Source organism: Asparagus officinalis, chromosome 1 (genome assembly GCF_001876935.1).
Source record: "Asparagus officinalis chromosome 1, Aspof.V1, whole genome shotgun sequence".
NCBI lineage: Eukaryota > Viridiplantae > Streptophyta > Magnoliopsida > Asparagales > Asparagaceae > Asparagus > Asparagus officinalis.
The window spans coordinates 24,107,881-24,122,477 of NC_033794.1; the positions used below are offsets into that span (position 1 = coordinate 24,107,881).

The window sequence follows — 14,597 nt, forward strand, 5'->3', positions numbered from 1 at the left end:
AGGCTGCTGAAGCATCAAAAAGAATAGCTGAGTTAGAAGCAGAGAAGAGGATCAACGCAGAAAATATGGTCGTCCGAGAATCAGAGGAGAAGAAGAGAACATTGAACTCTCTAGCACATGGTGATATTCGGTACAGGAAGTACTCGATAGAAGAGATTGAAATAGCCACTGAAAACTTTGCGGAGAACCGGAAGATTGGAGAGGGTGGCTATGGTCCCGTGTTTAAAGGCTTTCTCGATCATACACCAGTTGCCATCAAGGTCCTTCGTCCTGATGCAGCTCAAGGAAGATCACAGTTTCAGCAAGAGGTATGAAGCTCCAAATAGTTGATGGTTGAGACTTGGCATCTAATTTTGGCCTAATTGAAGCAAAAGAAGGCCACCCAGACTCTATTCAAGCCCAGTCTGGATATCTTTCATAAGAAAGACTCTGAATTTGTCTAATAGACAACTTTTAGAGGAGACCTTACTCAATTATAGGATCACTGTTCATATTGGTCGTTCCTATTTAACCTAACCTATCAAATATTGGGTATAAAGGCTAGTATTCGCGACATAAAGATATTTCAAGACCTAGTAGAGAGTTATGATAGTAATAAGCAAAATAATGATAGTATCACCATGATCGAAGAAGCCTTTTTCCATTAACACATGATCATTATGAAGCAAGGGAAGATTAATTGCAACTAAACTAAAGCAAAATATACAGCCAAAAGAGCCACATAGAAAAATCACCTGCTACGATGATGCAACATAGTGATAGATATAAGTAAAAAAGCAACTTTGAGGATACCCAAAATCTGACCTTCACATTATCAACTGCATTGATCAGATTGAAATCCTGTGCTGTATTCGACATCCAAACATGGTCCTCCTCCTGGGTGCCTGCCCAGAATTCGGTTGCCTCGTCTACGAATACATGGCCAATGGGAGCCTCGAAGACCGACTATTCCGGCGAGGGAACACGCCCCCCATTCCCTGGCAGCAACGGTTCGTCATAGCTGCGGAAATTGGGACGGGACTTCTCTTCCTCCATCAGACAAAGCCAGAGCCACTGGTCCACCGAGACCTAAAGCCGGCAAATATACTCCTAGATCGCAACTATGGAAGTAAGATTAGTGATGTTGGCCTTGCCCGTCTAGTCCCCCCATCTGTGGCCGACACTGTCACCCAGTATCACATGACCTCCACTGCTGGCACCTTCTGCTACATTGACCCAGAGTACCAGCAAACCGGTATGCTTGGGACAAAGTCTGATGTTTACTCCCTCGGCATCATGCTACTGCAAATTATTACTGCGAAGCCTCCCATGGGGCTGACACATCATGTGGAGCGATCTATTGAGAGGGGGACGTTTAAGGAGATGCTGGACCCTACAGTGCTTGACTGGCCTGTTGAGGAGGCCTTGTCTTTGGCCGAAGTGGCACTCAAGTGTGCAGAGCTGAGGAGGAAAGATCGCCCTGACCTCAGCAAAGTCGTACTGCCAGAGCTCAACAGGTTGAGAGGAATTGCCGAGGATAATATGCAACCCTACATTATGGGAATCAACAACAACTACACACAGCCGAGGCATAGCCAGGTCTCTGCTCAGGTAATGATTACAGATAAATTCTGATGATCCTTCAACATTCTTCTAAAAGAAAATGCCCACCATTGTCTGTTTGTGAAGTTTGCAGTAGAGATCACAAGTACATTATCCTTCATAATACCATCGAAAATATTTCTTTATGCTCGATCTCATCCTATACTGCCCCGACCATCCTATTACATGTTCTATCAACTATTTTGCAGGCTGGGTTAGCCGCTTAGGGAGTTCATTTAAATTTTCGACAAAAACTGCAAAGTGGTATGACCCTACCTAAGTTCATAGTAAGGTAAAAGTCTGCAGGAACTTGAAAGCTCCTCAGTCAATGTGAATTTAACGCAAGTAAAAAACACAGCAAGCAGATAAAGAAAAATGCAAAGATTTTACATCGAAAATCTTCCTACATTTGAGGGGCAAAAGCATGGGATAAGTATGAATAAACTTTTCAGGATGATACATGGTAGAAGTCAAGTATTAACAGATGATCGAAGAAGGTATTTTACCATAAACTTTTCAGGACAGTTCGATACAAGCTAATTTTCTGCCATGAAATTTTCAGGACATGTTGAGTGGGCCCTTGGCAGGACAATCTGGATATGATAGCGGACCAAGTTCATCATACACGACTGGAAAAGCAACGAGCGACGTATGAGAAGATGGTGGAGAGAAAAAACAGTTCGGCAAGCAAGAAGAGAGTTGATAATCAGAGCACCTTAATTTGAACGTTCCGTGTGTCCGTAGTACCGTCGCTTATTCAAGAGGGAAGAGGAATGTACCAATCTGTATCATCTAGCTAGATTGTAGACATTTGCAAACTAGCTGATGAAGGGGGTTATTGATAAGTTCAGTTTTCTGCCCCAAACACACAGCTGTTTAAACATAAATATATATCGTTTTCTCTAATAAATGTTTCCATGGGCAGCATTTCATGTACATCTAATTAAGAACATCTAGCTAGATTTTATATGTAATCAAATTAAAAAAAATGAAATAAGGAAGAGTAAGAATTATTTAATTCCGGTTTATATATGCAGCCACTCAAGGCGTTGAGCGCTCCGCTAGTCACAACAACGATGTTCTCTCATTTGATGAATATGTTGTTGGAGTTGAGGAAGCGGGATGGATTGAGAATGGAGGAAATAGGAGGGAAAATGAGAAGAGGCTAAAAACTTGAAGAAACTTTGTATAAATTGCTTCAAAGCTTATTTACAAATTAAGCTTTCATTCAAGGCTATTTATAGCCTCACAAGGAATTCTCTAGAATATTTAGATTTTTCATGATACATTAAAATTCTAGAGAATTCTATATAATTCTACATACATCCATGCTTAATATATTTTCTTCCTAAATTATTCTAGATATTTCTACTTTACATACTTTTTTACAAATATCCTAGAGTTTTTTAGAATTACAAATTATCTTCTAACACCCCACCTTAATTTGTAATTCCTAACTCATTTCTAAATAGTATAAACTTTTTGAAGGGTAATACTTTGTGAAGATGTCTGCTAGCTGTTCATTTGTTGAGATGAACTCTAGCTCGATCTCCTTATCTTCAACAAGCTTCATGATGAAATAATGATGAATCTCAATATGTTTGGTTTTAGCATGGAAGACTAGATTCTTTGTCATGACTATTGCAGACTTGCTGTCACAATAGAGAGTAGTCGGTGACTCTTGATCTTGTTGTAAATCAGATAAAATCCTTCGAAGCCATACTGCTTCGCATGCGGTATTTGTAGCTGAAATATACTCTGCTTCTGCAGATGAGAGAGCTATGACCTGTAGTTTCTTTGAGGTCCGGGATATTACCTTAGATCCCAGAGTGAAGACATATCCTGAAGTGCTTTTGCGATTATCAATGCATCCAGCCCAGTCGCTGTCAGTGTAGCCAGATAATGCATTGTCTTCTTCTGTTGTGTATTTGATTCCCATACTCTTTGTTCCTTAAAGATATCGAAGAATCCGCTTCGCTACCCCATAGTGTAGCTTACTTGGATTGCTCATGAATCTGGACACAATGCTTACAACATACAATATGTCTGGCCTAGTGTTTGTGAGGTAGATTAGCGATCCGACTAGGCTTCTGTAACTTTAGGCATCCACATTTGGCGCTCCATCGTTTGTTGATAGCTTTTCATTTAGCAATGCTGGTGTATCTACTGGATTGCAATTGTTCATGTTGAACCTCTTCAGAACATCTTCGCAGTATTTCTCTTGATTGATGAATATTTCTCCTTCAGTTTGTTTTACTTGTAGTCCCAGAAAATATCTTATCAATCCTAAATCTGTCATCTCAAAATCTTCTTTCATCTTTCTTTTAAATTCTTCAATCATCATGGTGTTAGTACCACAATAAATTAAATCATCAACATATAGGCAAACGATAAGAAAGTCTACACCTTTTTTCTTCACATATAGAGATGGTTCACTCGGGCTTCTTTGAAATCCATTCTCGTGGAAGTAGCTATTAATTTTGCTATTCCAAGCCCGCGGTGCTTGCTTCAACCCGTATAGTGCTTTGTGCAACCGATAAACTTTGTTTTCTTCTTTCTTGACTATGTAGCCCTGTGGTTGCTCGACATAGACTTCTTCTTTGAGTTCTCCATTTAGGAATGCTGACTTGATATCTAGCTGAAATACTTTGAGCTTGAGCTGTGCTGCTATAGCCAATACTGTCCTTATGGTCTCCATACGAGCAACTGGGACAAATGTCTCATTGAAGTCGACTCCTGGTTGTTGAGAGTAACCCTTCGCGACTAATCGAGCCTTGAGTTTCTGAACGGAGCCATCTTCATTGTACTTGGTTTTGTATATCCACTTAAAGTCAATGACCTCCTTTCCTTCTGGAAGATTCACCAGCTCCCATGTTTTGTTCTTCTCGATCATGTAGATTTCTTCATCCATTGCTTTTCTCCAGCCTTCATCTTGGACGGCTTCTTCAAATTTCTGTGGTTCACAGGAGAAGAATGCTATGTCATAGGAGTCATAAATATCTTGAAGTGAACGCACCTTTTTAGGCGGTGAATCTGTGTCTGAAGTTGATGCATCTGAGGATCTTAGACTAGGAGAATCTTGATATGACGTGGCTCCCCTCGTTTCTTCTTCAATGATGCTTGGTGTTGAGGTTTGATGTGGTTCACCGTTCCATGTTCCTGCTTCATCAAAGATAACATCTCTGGAGACCACCAATTTGTTAGTATCAGGATTGTATAATCTGTAAGCTTTGGATTTTTCACTGTAACCAATAAGTATGAGTTTTTCTCCTTTTTCATCAAACTTTTCCTTCATTAGTTGTGTTGGTTTATGTGTATAGGCGATACAACCAAATACCTTAAAAAAAATCCACTTTCACCTTTCGCCTATACCAAGCTTCGTGTGGCGTCTTGTCTGGCACAGCTTTTGTTGATAATCTATTCAAGATGTAGATTGCTGTATATACTGCCTTAGCCTATAATTTGTTTGGGAGATTTTTACTTTTTAACATGCTCCTCGCTATCTCCACAATTAATCTATTTCTTCTTTATGCTACTCCATTTTGTTGTGGAGTGTACCTTGTTGTTAGCTCCTTTTTAATTCCATGTTTTTTACAGAAATTTTGAAATTCATTGGAAGTGAACTCTCCTCCATGATCAGTTCTCAGAACTTTCAATTTGTGATCACTTTGCTTTTCTACAAGAGCCTTATACTCAATAAACTTTGAGAATACTTCTGATTTTGCTTTTAAGAAATATACCCACATCATTCTGCTATAATCATCAATAAATAATAAGAAATATCTTCTTCCATTTAATGATGGGGTTTGTGTTGGGCCACAAACATCAGAATGCATTAATTCTAACGGGGCTTTTGCTCTCCAAGATGTTTTAGTAAATGGTAAGCGATGCATTTTTCCATAAATACATTCTTCACAAACATTTTCTTCTTTATTTATGTGTGGGAGTCCTATCACCATATTCTTTATTTTTAGCAAATTTAGACTCTTGAAGTTTAAGTGGCCATATCTTTGATGGCATAATAGAGAATCATTATTTTCTTCTGATTTGAGTGCAAGATTCTCTATTGACATTTTTAAGGAAAAAACTTTGTTAGGAGTCATTTTTATTCTAGCCACTATCTGCTTATTCTTATCATCTATTATCACACATTCATTCTTAAAGAAATTGATTGCATATCTTTTTTGGATTAATTGTCCCACACTAAGTAAATTTTGAGTTAGCCCCGGAACATAAAGAACATCTGAGATGTATTTCGTCTTACCTCCTTTTGTCTGGACTGCTATCACTCCTTTTTCTTTAATGTTTTGTAATTTTCCATCTCCAAGCTTTATTTGAGAGCTTGTTTCATCCATCAACTCTACGAAGATGCTCTTATTTCCTGTTATATGATTGCTGCATCCACTATCCAAATATCAAGTATCATTTTATTCTGATTGTGCATTAAAACATGAATAAAGTAGGTGATCGGTTTCTACTTCTGTATAGTGGACTTCATTATTTTTCTGATACCAGCAATTTTTTGGGGAGTGATTAGCATTTCTACAGTTTGTGCATTTAAACTTACAGTTGTATGTGTTATGTCCAAACTTACTACATATTTTACAATAGGAGGTAGACTTACCTTTTGAGAAATCTTTGTCTCTCTCATTAATTTTTCCTTGTCTCCCAAACTTTCTTTCATGGTAGTTTCCTCTTCCATCTTGTACTTTCTGAGAAAATCTTCTATTTTTATTTTCTTTAGTTCTATCTCCTCCTTTCCTTGAAAATATTAGTTTTGACTGAAACGCTTGCTCCACCTCTTGGCTTAAAAATCTGCTTCTTCTAAGCTCATGTGACTCCAAAGAAGCCATTAGTTCATAAAAACTTAATTTTGATAAGTCTTTAGATTCTTCTATGGCAGCAACAATATGATTCCATGTAAGGGGAAGATTTCTTAGTATCTTCTCAACTATCTTCTTATCCTCTATTTTATCCCCATAGCTTCTAATTTGATTAATAATTGAGGTAACTCTATCAGCAAATTCTTTCACGGATCATTATCTTTCATCTTTATGTTGTCAAAGTCTCTCCATAATGATTGTAGTTTGATAGAGATTATACCTTATCAGAGCCCTTGAAATCTTGTTTGAGTATGTCCCATGCATCCTTTGATTTTGACGCAGACATTATTTAGGGAAAGATTGCTTTGCTTACCCCTTGTTGGATAAAGAGAAGCGCATTCACATCCTTTTTCTTGTTCTCTTTATACTCCTTTTGCTTTGCTGGTGTCCATGATGCTAACATTGCTGAGTCATCTGGACCTTCATAGCTTTCTTCGACAAGCTCCCAAAGTTCTTGAGAGATGAAGAGTGTCTTCATTTGGAGGCTCCAGAAGTCATAGTTTTCGCCGTCGAAAATGGGGACTAAGTTTTGAGAGTAATTGAAAAGAGAATGGGCAATTGCTGATGAGGTTGCCATTTAGAATGGTAGTGAAAGGCTAAATGCTTTCAAGATTGATTTGAGGTGGAAAAGGATGGCTCTAATACCAAATTTGTTGGAGTTGAGGAAGCGGGATGGATTGAGAATGGAGAAAATAGGAGGGAAACTGAGAAGAGGCTAATAACTTGAAGAAACTTTGTATGAATTGCTTTAAAGCTTATTTATAAAGCTTACATTCAAGGCTATTTATAGCCTCACAAGGAATTCTCTAGAATATTTAGATTTTTCATGATACATCAAAATTCAAGAGAATTCTATATAATTCTACATACATCCATGCTTAATATATTTTCTTCCTAAATTATTCTAGATATTTCTACTTTACATACTTTTTTACAAATATCCTAGAGTTTTCTAGAATTACAAATTATCTTCTAACATATGTGACTCCGTTGCGTTTCTTGTACTCCCTTATCTTTCGTCTTTATAATTAATAGTTTTTTTTTTTTAGAAAAGATGGATTACCAACATAGTAATCCAGCCAGCTAATTTATAATTAATAGTTTGTTATCTCAAAAATGATATTCTCTGCTAACGTTACATGCAGGATTTTGTTGCGTCATTTAGGAGACATCACACGCTCATCTGCAAGGCGAAGACAGAAGAAAAATGTAACCTAGCTTTTTGCAACTCCTGACCTTTAGATCTGATTTTTTTTTTTGTTGGGTCATACTGACAAACACCGTTGATGCTTATGGTGGAATGTGTTAGGCTCTGATGATATGATGCTTATGGCATTCACTACTATCCTCGTGTGTAAAGAGAGGAATCCAGATATTCTCCTCTCGAATTTGCGTTGAGTAGCTCATTAAATAATAAATTAAGTGAAAAATATCACAAGGAGCACGACGAAGAAAAAGAAATGTGCTTGAAATTAAGAAAGGGAAAGTTTGGATGGAATCAATCGAATAATAACGCACCTTAATTTGCAAGCAGATGGGATGCGAGTAGTGCGTACGTAGACCCTGATTGATGGATCCTGAAGAGCAGAAATTACTAATTATGAAGGTCAATTCTGAAGCCGAAGAAGAAGAAGAAGAAGACAGAGTGATGGGGTCAGGAGAACCGACAAAGGTCGGTCTTCTGAGTTTCTCGGAGCGGATACTGGTATTGGTGGGCGTCTAAATGTTGTAAGTAAGGGAAAAATGCTTCCGGCCCCAAAAGCTAAGGAAACGTGTTTCTCACCCAAGACTTAGTCAATGGGTGTTTTACCCCTAAAAATAAAGATTCTGTTCTCTGAGCCCCAAAACACAAAACTCAAGAGATTAAAATATGTGAAGACCATAGTACCATTTTCTCTCTCTTTCTTTTTTTATTAAAATATGATGAGGATTATTTTATCATTTTCGTTTTTTTTCTCTCTCTCTCTCTTTATCATAATGTACTAATATGATAGTTGAAATGATTGATGATGATTATTTTATTATTTTTATTATTTGTATTGGGAGATTGTTAAAGTTACAGATTAATTGTTAAGGTTACGAGTTAATTGTTAATGTTACGGGTGAATTGTTAAGGTTATGAATCCTCTCTCTCTCTCTCTCTCTCTCTCTCTCTATCATGATGTTACTTTGATGATATTAAAATGATTGAAGATGATTATTATTTTATTATTTTTGTTTTTTATTCTTTTTGTATTTTTAGAATATTCATTGTTAAGGATAATGGTTGGTTGTAAAGGTTATGCATTGATTGTTAAGGTTACGGGTTGGTTGTTAAGGTTACGGGTTTGTTGTTAAGGTTATGGGTTTGTTGTGTATGTTACGGATTTATTGTTAATGTTACATGTTTAATTGTTAAGGTTACGGACTTACAGGTTTAATTGTTAAGGTTACGTGTTTAATTGTTAAGGTTACAGTTTAATTATTGCGGTTACAGTTTAATTGTTAAGGTTACGGTTTAATTGTTAAGGTTATGGGTTTAATTGTTAAGGTTACGGGTTTAATTATTACGGTTACATGTTTAATTGTTACGGTTACGGGTTTAATTGTTAAGGTTACGTGTTTAATTGTTAAGGTTACGGGTTAATTGTTAAGGTTACGGGTTTAATTGTTAATGTTACGGGTTTAATTGTTAAGGTTAAGGATCAATTGTTAAGGTTATGGATCCCTTCTCTCTCTCTCTTGTAACCTTAACAATTAAACACGTAACCTTAACAATTAAACCGTAACCTTAACAATTAAACCCATAACCTTAACAATTAAATCGTAACCTTAACAATTAAATCGTAACCTTAACAATTAAACCCGTAACCGTAACAATTAAACCCGTAACCTTAACAATTAAACCCGTAACCTTAACAATTAAACCGTAACCGTAACAATTAAACCCGTAACCTTGACTAAACACGTAACATTAACAATTAAACCAGTAACCTTAACAATTAAACCCGTAACTTTACTAACAAATCCGTAACCTACACAACAAACCCATAACCTTAACAACAAACCAATAACCTTAACAACCAACCCGTAACCTTAACAAACAATGCATAACCTTTACAACCAACCATTATCCTTAACAACAAATATTCTAAAAATACGAAAAGAATAAAAAACGAAAATAATAAAATAATAATCCTCTTCAATCATTTTAATATCATCAAAGTAACATCATGATAGAGAGAGAGAGGGGGGATTCATAACCTTAACAATTGACTCGTAATATTAATAATTAACTCGTAACCTTAACAATTAACCCGTAACTTTAATAATCTCCCAATACAAACAACAAAAATAATAAAAAACGAAAATAATAAAATAATAATCATCTTCAATCATTTCAATATCATCAAAGTAACATCATGAGAGAGAGAGAGAGAGAGGATTCATAACCTTAACAATTGACCCGTAACATTAACAATTTCAACCCGTAACTTTAACAACCTCCCAATACAAACAACCAAAATAATAAAAAACAAAAATAATAAAATAATAATCATCTTCAATCATTTCAATATCATCAAAGTAACATCATGATAGAGAGAGAGATAAAATAATCATCATCAATCATTTCAACTATCATCTTAGTACATTATGATAAAGAGAGAGAAAAAACAAAAATAATAAAATAATCCTCATCATATTTTAATAAAAAAAGAAAGAGAGAAGGGTATTATGGTCTTCACATATTTTAATCTCTTGGGTTTTGTGTTTTGGGGCTCAGAGAACAAAATCTTTATTTTTGGGGGTAAAACACCCATTGACCAAGTCTTGGGGGTGGGAAGCACGTTTCCTTAGCTTTTAGGGGCTGGAAGCATTTTTCCCTTTAAGTAAACTTCAGAAAATCAAAACCGACTAAATAAATATTGCGTGTTCAACGTCGGTTCTTATCTTAACTAATAGGCTTTACTAGGATATGTAGACCGCCTGATTAGCGAGCTCCCTCACGATGCAAAATATAATACCCAGCGTGGTCATGGTCTGGTCTCGACTCAATGGAGTACGTTAGATATTGAAATCTAAATAAATACCGAGGACGTAACGAAAATAAATATGTTGATGTAAAATGATCACACAGTCAATAATATCCGTGGAAGGATAAGGGTGAGTTTGATGGGGGGGCGCTTCCTTCCCCAAATTTCCGATTCTGAGTTGGGTTGCTAAAAAGTCTGCACATTGTAGGCTGTCTAAAAATTACTGCAGATAGTTGATCCTCATCGGTATGAAGATAGAAAAGAAAGATGATGGGCTCCAAAATCTTCATAAGGATTACAAATTGACGATCCTTGTAGAACTTGAGAAAAGAGATTACAATTGACGATCTGTTCAAGGTCAAATGCGAAGGTCCACATTCACGTTTTTAATTCCAAACGCGGAGGTCATACTTGCGTCCCAACAACAAAACGTGGAGCTCGTTGCTGCACGCCAAGCTCAAGACGCAGAGCTCACCGCTGCGTTTCATACTCAAAACACAGAGCTCATTGCTGCGTTCCTTATTCGAGACGCAGAGTTCACATCTGCGTTCCAAGAACAGAACGCAAAACCCAACTCCGCATCTCAAGTTCAAGACGCGAAGTTCATGCCCAGAACACGAATTTCGCGTTTGACTCGTTCAAACACGAGCTAAACATCGATATGCTTGGTACGAGCATTATGAACTTGATTTTTCTCCAAGTGAATCACACTCTGAATGTAGCACCACAAGTTCACGTTCTCCTGCTCAATCCCCAAATCGTCTAGAAGATCCCACAACCACAATACTTCATTCACTCCCTCCGTCATGGCCATGTACTCGGCCTCTGTAGTAGAAAGTACCATTGTAGCCTGCAACATCGATCGCCAACTAACTGAAGCCCCATGTATTCTGAATACATAATCGGTAGTAGATTGTTGTCTATCTAGATCGTCCGCATAATCTGAGTCAACAAACCTATCAATCTGACACGTATCTCCATCAAAACACAGACCCATATCAACGATATTCTTTAAGTACCTTGGGACCCACTTTACTGCTTCCCAACGTACCTTTCCCAGATTTTCCATGAATCTGCTGACCACACTGACTGCTTGTGAAATATCTGGGTGTGTACACACCATGGCGTACATCAAACTACTAACTATGCTAGCATAAGGAACACACTCCATGTGTACCTTATTTTCCGCTATAGTGGGAGATTGTTTACCTAAAAGCCTAAAATGTAAAGCCAATGGAGTCACCACCGACTTTGCATTTTACATCCCGAACCTTGCGATAACCCGCTCTATATAGCCCTTCTGATTTAAGAACAATCGCTGATTCGCCCGCTCTCTCCTAATCTCCATACCCAGTATTTTCCTAGCAGCGCTCATGTCCTTCGTCTCGAACTCTTTACCAAGTTAAGATTTCAACCTATCTATCTTCATCCTGCTCTTAGAAGCAATAAGCATATCATCCACATACAAAAGAAGATAGATATAATCACCTCCACGAAGCTTTCGAATGTACATACAACAATCATAATCGCTTCGAAAAAACTCATGCTTCAGTATGAAGGAGTCAAATCGCTTGTACCACTACCGAGGAGATTGTTTCAGTCCATAGAGTGATTTCCTCAAGCGACACACATGATTCTCCTTGTCCTCAATCTTGTAGCCCTCATATTGATGCATGTAGATCTCTTCATCCAAGTCTCCGTACAAGAAGATTATCTTTACAACGAGTTGTTCCAGCTTAAGATCACCATGAGCAACAACACTCAATAGCACCCGAATAAAAGTGTGTTTCATCATCGAAGAAAATATCTTATTGTAATCCACATCCTCTCTTTGTGCAAACCCTTTAGCCACTAGCCTCGCATTGTACCTTGTACCACCGAACTCTGAAGGATCTTCCTTTTTCTTATACACCTACTTACAACCAATAGCTTTTCTTCCTATAGGCAATGGGACCACCTCTCATGTTTGGTTTTTCCGAAGAGATTCCATCTTCTCCTCCATCGCAGCTAACCAACTCTCACTATCTCTATCTCGAATAGCTTTCTTGAAGGAGACCGGCTCATCATCCTCTACCGAGAGTGTGTATTCCACTAAATTAACCTGCCCATAGTGTTTTAGGGGTTTATCAGCCCCCAGCTTCAGTACCTGCTTGTATGCTTGTCTTGGCCTAGTGGAAGGCAAACTATCATCGAGCTGCTATTGTTGTAGTGCTTGTGTATTCTCCTGCTGATCAGTGGTTGATCAGCCCCTAGTTTCAGTTTCTGCTTGTATGCTCGCTTTGGCCTAGTGGAAGCCAAACTATCCTCGACCTGTTGTTGTTATAGTACTTGTGTATTTTCTTGCTGAACCTCCTCCTACTCAAGCTCATCATCTACCTGATTTCCCACTTGAACATGACTAGAACCTGGTTGGTCTTTAGGTTCTATCTCAATAACCTGGAACTTTGAAGTTCCAATAGTCCTAATACCATCATCATCGGGCGCCTTAGCAACCATGGATTTCTCATCAAAGGTAGTATCCCTGCTGATCATGAACTTTGAATTTTCTATACACCAAAGACGGTAGCCTTTTACACCATTTGCATATCCCAAGAATATAGCCTTCTTAGCCCTCACGTCAAGCTTTCCCTCGTTGACCTGATAATAGGCGGTACACCCAAAAATCCGGAGCCTCTTATAATCTACATGCTTTCCTGACGACACCCTATAGGGTGTATCACCATCCAATATAGATATGGAGAATGGTTTAAAATATAAAAAGCTGTAGCCACCGCTTCTGCCCACCATTCCTTACCCAATCCAGCATAAGATCGCATACTCATTGTTTTCTCTTATAATGTTCGGTTCAGCCTCTCCGCGATCCCATTTTACTGTGGTGTAGATCTGACTGTCTAGTGTCTAGCAATGCCCTCCTGATCATAGAACTCATTGAAAGTACCATATATATACTCTGTATCGTTATCAGATCTCAGTGTCTTCAGTTTCTTCAGTTTCTTCCATGTCCTGTTCTCAACCATCGCATTTCACTTCTTGAATGTCTCAAATACCTCATTCTTATGCTTCAGAAAATAAATCCAAGCATACATCGAATAATCATCTATGAACGAGACAAAGTATATGGAACCACCCTTAGAAGTTGTTTGAGCCGGGCCCCAAATATCTGTGTGCACATAATATAGTATCCCTCTGCTCTTGTGATTGCTTCTCAAAAATTAAACCCTGTGTGCCTTCCCGTACACACAATCCTCGCAAAAATCCATGCAAGGTTTCTTCATATTCTTCAGCAAACTCTCCTTACCAAGCAGAATTAGATCCTTCTCTGATATGTGCCCAAGCCGTCTATGTCATAACCGTGTGGGATCACATGGGTCTCCACTACTTCCTTTAGTTTCAACCATTGCATCTCCCATCACCGTCGTACCTGAGAGTATATATAAGTTACCGTGACGAAAACCCTTCATCACTACAAGGGAACCCTGAACAAACCTCTTCACTCCATTCTCCGTAACAATCTTGTAACCACCGGAGTCTAAAGCACCAACTGAGATAAGATTCTTCCGCAAGTCGGGAACGTGTCTCACATCCGTCAAGATTCGGACCACTCCATCATGTATCTTGATCTTGATATTACCTAGCCCCACCATTTTATAAGCATTATTGTTTCCCGTCAATACGGTTCCACCATTAATGCTTCTGTGGGTAGTAAACCACTTCTTATTTGGGCACATGTGATAAGAGCAACCTGAATTAAGAATCCACTTCTCGAAGATATCCTCGCCACCCATGATGATATAGCATTCCTTCTCGCTCTCTTCCTCTGAAACATAGCTCGCTTCTTCCTTGCCTTCTCTCCTCTCAGTCTTGTTATTATTCTTCTTCCCACCTACTCTCTTATTTGGACAATTGATCTTGAAATGTCCAACTTCACCGTATTTGAAACATGCTCGTCCCGCAAGAGGTCTTGATTTAGATCTAGACTTTCCCCCCTTGCCTTTTCCTCTCTCATTGCTCCTTCCTCTAGCAATCAATCTATGCGCTTGATCTTTGCCACCACTAGTAGTTATATCACTTGTTGCAATCTTTCGAAGGTCATCCACTAGAAGTGTCATTCTAGTCTCAT

At 38.1% G+C, this 14,597-nt stretch overlaps 1 protein-coding gene across 1 annotated transcript in view; it reads left to right on the plus strand.

The window, feature by feature from the left end:
• LOC109832132 (U-box domain-containing protein 34-like) overlaps positions 1–2,795 on the plus strand; it is a 6,474-nt gene extending 3,679 nt beyond the window's left edge. Inside the window, exons 2-4 of the mRNA XM_020399571.1 lie at positions 3–308; positions 832–1,590; positions 2,144–2,795. Coding sequence (XP_020255160.1) covers positions 3–308; positions 832–1,590; positions 2,144–2,236 — 1,158 coding nt within the window. The 3' untranslated portion in view covers positions 2,237–2,795. The remainder of the gene's footprint in view (positions 1–2; positions 309–831; positions 1,591–2,143) is intronic.